Source organism: Oncorhynchus mykiss, chromosome 2 (assembly GCF_057628025.1).
Source record: "Oncorhynchus mykiss isolate SJ-2025 chromosome 2, ASM5762802v1, whole genome shotgun sequence".
In the NCBI taxonomy this organism is placed as follows: Eukaryota; Metazoa; Chordata; class Actinopteri; order Salmoniformes; family Salmonidae; genus Oncorhynchus; species Oncorhynchus mykiss.
In genome coordinates, this window is record NC_143023.1 from 25,899,022 (window position 1) to 25,909,670 (window position 10,649).

The 10,649-nt window shown below is 40.6% G+C and overlaps 1 protein-coding gene across 1 annotated transcript; it reads left to right on the forward strand.

The window, feature by feature from the left end:
* The first annotated feature begins 3,730 nt into the window (after positions 1-3,730).
* On the forward strand, positions 3,731-7,026 carry LOC110485091 (transmembrane protein 158). The gene has a single exon (XM_090193899.1). The coding sequence runs from the start codon at positions 4,519-4,521 to the stop codon at positions 5,212-5,214; it is 696 nt and encodes a 231-aa protein (XP_090050025.1). The 5' UTR covers positions 3,731-4,518; the 3' UTR covers positions 5,215-7,026.
* Positions 7,027-10,649: the final 3,623 nt, after the last annotated feature.

Here is a 10,649-nt window from a genome sequence, read left to right on the forward strand (position 1 = left end):
GCACTATGTATTTTACTGGTTTGTGACTCACTAACATTGTCTCCGGTTAGAGAGGAATAAAGCAGCCCAAGAGTTAACACAAAGGAACTTTATTTAAACACACTGAGGAAGATTAATATGGGGATGAACATGGGAATGTACATTGGGATATAAAGTGGGAAAGATAGTGGAGTGGTACACTCTTAGAAAAAATAGTTCCAAAAGGGTTCTTTGGCTGTCCCCATAGGAGAACCCTTTGGGTTCCAGGTAGAATCCATATAGGTTCCAAGTAGAACCGTTTTGGGTTCCATGTAGAACCCTCTGTAGAAAGGGTTCTACATGGAACCCGAAAGGGTTCTACCTGAAACCAAAAAGGGATCTTCAAAGGGTTCTCATATGGGGACAAACAAAGAACCCTTTAAGGTTCTAGATAGCACACATTTTTTTTTTTAGAACATAGTGGTTCTGTAATGGACAGAAACAGAGGTAATTAATACACACACACCGAATGAATAGACCAGGGCACAAATGCATAGATACAGAATCTTACAGAATATAGCAGTAGTAAATGTGAAAGGACTGTATAGATTGCATATGCCATCTGCAGAGTAACACACAGCACAGTAAACTCAACATACAATAGACAATAATAGTAACTAACTATGAAGAACAATATACAAACGTCACACAACTCACTTTGAACACCCACACCATCCCACAAGTCCAGAGATATGAGTGAGTCCAGTTGTTGATGGGCAGAGGCAGATGTTGCTCTCTGCCACTGCTTGATGGAGACTGACAGTATAGTGTGACCTGCAGAGTCAAGACGATGGGCAGATGTCCGGACCTCTAGTAACCTCCCTAGCGATCACACAGGTCACACAGGTCAGAGGGAGTTTGAGGGGCAGGTTTTTGTTACCCACTAGAGTCTAGATTCTCAGGCTCCGGTCATGGGGGATGGGGAGTGGAGTGTGGAGCTTAGAGTTGTGAGGTGCTGATAACAGTCATCGGCAGGGAACTCGTAACAATCATCTTTAGTTTATTTGACCCTGAATTGAATGTGATTTATGCATACCTGTGGTCTAAATGATTAAGTGTTTTGTGGGGTAAATTATATCTGTTTTGAAACTGTCACCTGCAACAAGACAAGCAGTCAGGATGTGTTTTTTTCTCTTCAGCCAGGCTTCAAGCCAGACGTGATATAGACATCCAGGGGAAATTTTCCATTGAACTCTGTGACACTGCTATGTGTGTGAGTGTAATCTAATCAGGTCTGTACAAAACCTGAAGGCACAGAACAGAACAATAGCCTACGTGGTGGCAGAGGGGAGATTTCGGACATTGTCACATGCCAAAGTAGAACAGGCGTGCTAGTAAAATATGTAAACCTTGATTAAAGAGCAACAAAAAATAAAATCCCTGCCAACACTGAGGCCAGCTGTGTCCCAGTAACGTGGCTGTAATTCTAATCAGGTTTTCCCACTCACAAAATGTGTTTCTAACACATTGAGGTTCATTGTATTTTCCAACATCAAATACAGTCAAAAAGCAATCCTATTTGTCACAAAACAGCTGAGTCACTCTCACAAGGTGTCCTACCTACACTTATAGAGAGAGACAGATGTTTACTGATGTGCCTGGCTACCCTGTAGCGCACCACAGCTACATGTCCCAGTAGAATTTGCCAGTAAAGTTCCTCCATATCGGCTGTCTGTCACAAACTGTATATAGCCTCGTTATTGTTATGTCATTTTCTTGTGTTACTTTTAGATACAAAAAAAAACCTTTTGTTTATTTAGTAAATATTTCTTGAACTGCAGGTGGTTTTAAGAGCTTGTACGTAAGCATTTCACAGTAAGGTCTACCTACACCTGTTGTATTCAGCATTTCACAGTAAGGTCTACCTACACCTGTTGTATTCAGCATTTCACAGTAAGGTCTACCTACACCTGTTGTATTCAGCATTTCACAGTAAGGTCTACCTACACCTGTTGTATTCAGCATTTCACAGTAAGGCCTACTACACCTGTTGTATTCAGCATTTCACAGTAAGGTCTACCTACACCTGTTGTATTCAGCATTTCACTGTAAGGTCTACCTACACCTGTTGTATTCAGCATTTCACTGTAAGGTCTACCTACACCTGTTGTATTCAGCATTTCACAGTAAGGTCTACCTACACCTGTTGTATTCAGCATTTCACAGTAAGGCCTACTACACCTGTTGTATTCAGCATTTCACAGTAAGGTCTACCTACACCTGTTGTATTCAGCATTTCACTGTAAGGTCTACCTACACCTGTTGTATTCAGCATTTCACTGTAAGGTCTACCTACACCTGTTGTATTCAGCATTTCACAGTAAGGTCTACCTACACCTGTTGTATTCAGCATTTCACAGTAAGGTCTACCTACACCTGTTGTATTCAGCATTTCACAGTAAGGTCTACCTACACCTGTTGTATTCAGCATTTCACAGTAAGGTCTACCTACACCTGTTGTATTCAGCATTTCACAGTAAGGTCTACCTACACCTGTTGTATTCAGCATTTCACAGTAAGGTCTACCTACACCTGTTGTATTCAGCATTTCACAGTAAGGTCTACCTACACCTGTTGTATTCAGCATTTCACAGTAAGGCCTACTACACCTGTTGTATTCAGCATTTCACAGTAAGGTCTACCTACACCTGTTGTATTCAGCATTTCACAGTAAGGTCTACCTACACCTGTTGTATTCAGCATTTCACTGTAAGGTCTACCTACACCTGTTGTATTCAGCATTTCACAGTAAGGTCTACCTACACCTGTTGTATTCAGCATTTCACAGTAAGGTATACCTACACCTGTTGTATTCAGCATTTCACAGTAAGGTCTACCTACACCTGTTGTATTCAGCATTTCACAGTAAGGTCTACCTACACCTGTTGTATTCAGCATTTCACAGTAAGGTCTACCTACACCTGTTGTATTCAGCATTTCACAGTAAGGTCTACCTACACCTGTTGTATTCAGCATTTCACAGTAAGGTCTACTACACCTGTTGTATTCAGAATTTCACAGTAAGGTCTACCTACACCTGTTGTATTCGGCGCATGTGACAAATACAATTTGATTTGTGGTGATCCCAACACTTGGCATTACTGAATCTGCTGGTGGTAACACATCTAAACATGTACTCTAAGAAGTCTGACTGGGGCTGAAATATAATTAATTAAGACTAAATACATTATCATAAAGAGAGAGAATCTAACTTGATTACTTCCCCTTAAGGCAATTCATCTCCGGCACCTGCTTTGATTTGATATGCCTTGCTCCTAGCATCCCAGGGGGGATTTCATTGCCATCTTATGCTTGTGTAATTACCATCAACTGGTGTGCACACAGACTCACCCTGAAGAGTCATTTGAAGATAATCAATAGATTGACTGGTTCCGTTGAATGAGCACCAATTATGGGACTCTACCTTCTCATAGAATGGAAGAGGTGGCGACAGGCCAGGAATCACTGATGGTGTGGTTGGGATTTATTACAAACAATGGAGAGGTCTATTTGCAGATTTATTTGCAGACTTATTCCCTATTATTTACTATAATATAGGTTTATTGTTTGAAATATGGCTGAACAGTCTAGCATGGGAGCCTTCCCCTTCAGGCCTTCTTCTTAGTAAAGCTTCTTGGAGTAGGGCGAAGACAAGTTGGCCCTTGACGCTGATCCTGGGTCAGTCTAGCATTTTCCTCACTAATGGGGTTGGGCGAGGGGAAACTGATCCTAGGTCTGTACCAATGGGGAACGTCACCCTGGAGCGGAATTCTCCCAATCCATTGTCTGTGGAATTCATGAGTTGCTGTCCGCTTCAATGGTGCTGAATCTCGAATCCGCTTTAGCACCATTGAACATTTTACTCTTTTGACAAAGTCCAAATTTGAGTCAAAAGGAGACATATTTTCCTGCATCACAATTCATATTACAGGCCTACGGCATAGGGACTCAGTTGGCCAAAAAGAAAGCAATAAGGGTGATATGTTTTGGCACAATCATACATTACACAATAACTTATCCATCCCAGGGTTGCAGACATCCTGCAGGGAGGAAGAAGGGGAATGCCTTGTATCTTCCTCCCACCCTGTTCCTGAAGCCGCCCGTATTAAGTGAAGAGAGGCTCGAAGGTTGCAATGCATGTTCCCAGATAGGGCAACTCCTCCTTTCCTTCCTCACACACCTGAGAGAGAGTACCATGGTCCTCGCAGCACACCACAGCCTATCTCTTTCATGCAAAGTAACACCCAGTATCAGTTTGGCAAGACGCCAGTTACTTTGGGAACCAAATCCAAATCTAGGGCGGGGAGCGCGCACGGCGCGTGTGACGGGCAGCTGACGTTTCCAACTGTCCTCTCCCGCAACGGTAGATGCACACTGTGGATGTTTGTATAAGCGCTGGAGACGGCCGTTTTCGGCATTTTATTAACGACGGCCACGCATCGTCAGTTGCCTTGCATCCCCACGGAACATCATGCGAGTAGGAGCGACGCACCCAATGCCATGCTGAGCAACTCCCCGACTTTTCTGCTGGCTCTGACCACGGTAGCCGGACTACTCCAGCGGTGCCACGGCTGGAGCGACGAGGACCTCCTGTTACCCCCCATCAACTCCACCAACAGATTCTTGGCCAACTTGGAGGTGGACGTGCACTACTCGAAGAGATCCATGGAGGAGAGCGAAGCCTCCTCGTCAGACACTTCGTTACAGCCGTTGCCACATTGCAACGTCAGCGTGCAGAGACTTTTCCCCACCTCGCTGATGGCTCGTTGGGACAGCAACTTCGGTTTCCAGTGCGATGTGTTTATATATACCGCCAATAACAATGGAAGGGCTTTTTTCTCTGCTGCTATCAACAGAGCCATCTCACCTGTTCTCATCGAACACCTCGGAGTCACCGGCGGCCAGCAGGAGTTTAGACTGTGTGTTGGATGTGGCATGTCACGATACCGGCGATTCGGCAAGTCAAAGGCTCAGCAGACGGGGGATCCCATCAATTTCTGCTGTGTTGACTTCAGCCTTGACGAACTAAATGGGGACAAAAGTTGGAGATTGAACCGTAAACCCATCGAGTCAACTCTTGTGGCTTGTTTCATGACTCTAGTGATAATAGTGTGGAGTGTTGCTGCCCTCATATGGCCGGTGCCTATTATTGCAGGATTTCTGCCCAACGGAATGGAACAGAGACGGCCGAGATAAAGAATGATCAAATTCTGGAGATAAGCCCCCAAGCCAATAGGCTAAAAATACTGTAGAATACATATTTCAACGGTTTTTTTTCACATTCTACCCGTATAAAAGAATGTCCGTTTCCAATTTAACCGTTTAGAATGAAATAGTGTATTTTTGGTTTTGGTCTATTTCCTATTGATAGGCCTTCACTATAAGAAGACCAAAAGTTTTAAAGATAGGTTGTGGTATTGTAAATCTAGCCTCTGTATTACATTGTCTATAATAGGTGCATATGTAGAGTGTGTTAACATTTCACTGTAAACGGTGTTCGTATGGTTTTAAATCTTTGTAGGATTATTGCCTATGGCCCTGGCAGTGGTGTAGTGGTGCCTGAAGAAGTGGGTATACTCTAATTTTGCCAAAAATGTCCCAAACGGTCCAGCCCGGCAAAGGAAAGGTGCCCTGTGTGAACAATTCTATGAGAAACAGTGACATACATTCTGTATTACCTAAAATTATATATTCCATATTGGTCTTTCACAGTCAGACCAAACCAAGCTGTACTGTGCAAGTAGGCTAATTGTAGACATACTATTGAAACAGATAAATTAGGCTGTCAACTGAGTCAGAAATTGAAAGGTTTCAGATCTATTTATTTATATTCAGATGTTCACTCTCAAAGTCACAATTTGTTTTATAGAAAAACAACTAAATTGGATGTTCTATGTCCATAACAATGCTTTCAAAGTCCATAACAATGTCCATAACAATACCACATCAGGAGACCACTTTTGAGCTCTGGAAAATATCGAAGATAAACTATTTTTGTGTAGTTGCACTTTAATAATTCCAGTGTGATGGCACCTAGCACTGTTGTTTGTTAGTGGTATTTCTGTAGCACGTGAGATGGAATTGGCAAAACAAATGGCCACTGGATTAATGCAAATAATCATCATATCATTCTGCCAGTTTTTGGGAAAGCCTTTCCATCTACCAGAAGACGGCTTATTGTTAGCATCACTATATTTTTCCTGTTACTTAATTGTTTGAAACCTAGATGTTTTACTCCGTATTATGAGGCATGCCTTAGCATTTCTTCAATGGAGCCAATAGCCAAAATCCCACCATAGAAAGGAGGAGGCAATTATTTGATAAAGACTTCCATATGCATTATCCTGTTCTTTCAACTGTATTTCATTGTCTAGCAGCCAAATGCATTATCCTATTCATATTAGCAACTGATGAAGGTTGTTGTATCTTTAGATCTCCCATAGTATCTACATTTCTTATGGATATTTCAATCTCCATCCATGAAACCTCTCACAAATGCGGTGCACATTTTAGAATGGTATTTTCCTGCTAATTTCATTTTGGAACATTCCCGTGTAGGCCTACCGCCATGTGCCCATTGCTGCATCTAAAATGTGAAGAAATAATAGTTTATCAACATTTAATTTAAGCATGAAGAAATACACGCAATGCCCACTGAAAACCTGTGCATACCCTCCGCTACACACACCACTGAAGCCTGCTATTTGTTGTGTTTATGTAGAGAGAAATTATAGTTTTCTCATGAACTTGAATGAAAAAGTGTGCTGTAATACGTGGTGGGTAGATCTTGTCAAGAATAAATGCATAAATGTCATAGGCCTACCTGAATGTATTATGTTGTATCAAATATTTTGACGTATAGGCAACCCCTCTCTGATATTGTTTAATATTATTTATGTTAGCTTTATCTATATAACACAATTAAATCTAAGCTGATAACATATTTGTATTTATTTGTATGAGATAACATGAGTGAATAAATAAATAACATTTATTTGTTTTACCAAATACGGAGGTGAGGAGACCTATTTATTTTGAACTAACGGCTTCGTGACCGATTACACGAATAGACTGGTTCGGTGAAACATGCTATGGTCTGTAACTGAAAGAGAAACGACAATGCTCCATTCTCTGTTTGAGAGAGCTTCAGGGAATAGCAGCTGGGAATTTGCATTCATCTTTCAAATGTGAGTAGGCGATGAGAATATTTAGGTAAGCAAGTTGATGTGCTTATGTGTTTCTGAGTAACACACAAACCACTGTGAACAAACTGGTTGAATTTGTCAACACATGGACTCTACAGCTACAGCTTGTTTCAATTCAACCCAGGGTTAAAAAAAAAAAAAATAGACCATACATACATACATACATACCTGAAACCTAGGGTTTCAAGCTTTGTTTGAGTTCAAATTTAATCTTCAAATTAATAATTTAAATGTTATGTTGGACTCACGTCTCCATCTCAACCAATAATCAATGTTAAAGAATAGGACTAAATCAAACGTTAAATGCACTTTAAATACAGTTGTATTGGATGTAATCCTATTTAACTTTGATTATTGGTTGAGATGGAGATGTGAATCCAACATATAAAATATTAATTTGTAGACAAACTGGAATTAACGCCAGACTAAGTCAGCGGCACAAAATATATATCTCCTTCAAATAGTGATATTTGGTTGCGTTGACAACAAAACACAATTGAATATCACTTTTGCGATACAGTAAATAGCCTAATAACTTGTCGACAAGTTAACAAATTGTATGTTGGATTCACGTCTCCAACTAAACCAAAAATAAACGTTAAAGAATAGGATTAAGCCAGTGGCTCAGAGGAAACTATCAAAGCATTCGATATCCTTTAAATGTAGATTTTTGGTTGTGTTGTCAACCAAACACAATTCAATATTACTATTATTATTGTAATAGAGTAAATACCATCTAATGTACCATCTAATGTAACAGTATTTATTCAACCTTAAAATGAGTAACACATCCATGGTCACAACGTGAAGTTAGCCTACTGTAGCTATAAATGGCTTCGTATGTCATCATTGAAAGTGTGCATGTTCAAGATAGCATGCAAAGGTTGCAGGTCTGTGGAGATCTTGTAAGGGTTGTCGTCGGGAGAAAGAGAGGAGGACCAAAGCGCAGCTTTGATCACTTGCACTGTGTACTTTCATGTAATCTCAACTGCAATCCAGGTAATTTGGTTGTGCTATGAGATTAACCCATTTAATCCCAAATTTTTCCCAGACATGAAAATATCAAAATCTTGTGTCATTAGTAAGCCTTTGAAATAATCAATCATATTGTTTTAAAGTTTTCATGGAAAAGTAGGTATAAAGGTGTATTTTATAGCCGTGGGATAATGTGATGTATACTGAATTAACATATTTCTCCTATGCACTCATGAAAATGCTTATATATCCCAGCCCAGTTATTAACACATTTAAAACTCTGTCACTGGCAGTCCCCAGCATTGCTGACTGATCGTAGTTCAAGATAGTGATGCACAAACTAATCGTGCACTTGGTTCTGAAGCCTACCTGAAGCCTACCTCATATATATGAGGTAGGCTTCAGGTAGGCTTCAGAACCAAGTGCACGATTAGTTTGTGCATCACTATCTTGAACTACGATCAGTCAGATGCTGTAATACAGTATGTCTTAAATCAATTGATCCTCTTTTCCAAAAACATTTCAGTCATTTTGATTGTCTTTTTCCATTTTTCGTCGACTTTTCTTTTCTTCCTAGAGTCCGTTGTACTGCTTCTCCTCACCCTTTATTGACTTTTCTATTTTTCTTTCATTGGCTTTTTCAGCCCTATTTCATTCTCTCTCATCTCCTTTTCTGCTGTCCATGGTATATCTTGAAGCACTCAATGTGCAGTGGCGCTTTGCATTTCTCACATGCATAGGTAGTGCGTTTGTCACAATGACGACATCTCTGGAACCGGTGCATCGTGTTGATTGGCCAGTGAGAAGCTTTTTCATATCTTGCCTGATCTTTAATAGTAGCAGCCAGTAGAGATCTCCTTCCGTGGCTCAGTGGTTTCGTGCCAAACATTTGCATAAGACACTGTGCCACTATCCATGAGAAGGTGAGCAGGTTGATGGTCCCTCCCATAACATCTCTGTAAAATAAATGGCTGTTTACGAGTGCACTGTTGAGAGACCATGCAAAGATGGGCCACCACCACTTCTTAGACCTGATGGAAATATGGTATCTTGAAACCTGTAGGTTGTGAAGTTTAAAACCACCCATATGCTCATTGCATTTTGGTTGTGGGACTTTGTCAAAAGGCACGTCGCTCCTTGTTCCATCTCTTGACAGAGGTCTCACTGCATTTCTCCTCCATGTTTGTTGCCACTGTGACAATGTTATTGTCTTTCTAACGGACCAGCACCTTGTCTCCTTGGGTCAGAACCTCAGAGGTTCCCCGGGGTAACTTCATGAAGTCCTTCTGTGGCTTGAATGGGACATCAAACAGACAATTTTGCCTCATCGTTCCAGAGCTCCCATATCCTCTTTTTGTCATTTCATCGAGGAGTGCAAGCGAAGTGAAGAGGTTGTCATGAAGGATCTTGCAACCTTGAGGCACCTGAGATTGCTCTGCAACACCAAGAACGACACTGGGTCCATGACCCAACCCAGTCTCAGGGAGGAGAGTGTGGGGTGGTGAGGGGTAGGTCATCATCACTGATAATGTTGTTCCTGTCATGATCAGTTTGCATAGGTTCAGCATATACATTCAACAGCCTGGCTGGCAAATGGCCTGTCTCCCCCTCATAATCCATATCTGACCCATCGCTTGTCTGGGCAGTCACCTAGATCCAACATATCCAGAACTTGACACAAAGTGAAACTAAAAGAAATAACAGAGTAGAAAGTTAGGTCAAACAAGAACTATGTATGTGTATATCTATATCTATACCTAGATGCACTGTGTTATCCTGCTGGTCACTATTGTTGCTGTCAACATGTTTACACATTCTATGACCACACTGAACAAAGTTGAGTAATTGCAAATGCATATATCAATACTAGACACCTTAAAGATGACGTATACCAAAAATATTTTTCCTATCTGAATGTTAACATACTTTACTAACCTTTTGTTTGGGAGCTTTAATGCAGCCATCGTCTTCTCATGGTGCAACCAGGAAGTAAACAGCTCTGGTCATGTGACAATTTAAAATAAACATGTAACACTGCACATATTTAATTGAGACTCTTTATTATTTCAATATTTTTTAAGGTCACTATTGTAACTGATGGGATAAAATAGGTTAAGCACAATGATTACACATTAAATGTTGTATAAATACAAAATATCTGACATTGTATTCCCATTTGAACTTTGTTGTGCTTTTAAATGGTTGAAAGTGCAGTGATAACACATTTAGATGACAACTAAATAAAAAACTCATCATTTTTTCATTGGAATTTAGTTGTGCTTTTAAGATGGTTGAAAGCACAGTGATACATTGGGAATTCAAAATAATTCTGGCTGACTTTTTGAGTATGTGAATAAAGATTGAAATCTCATTGATCAACATCTCAACCAAATATTACCCACATTTCCACGTTGAAATGACATGGTGTGCCCAGTGGGAAGCATCCTTGTG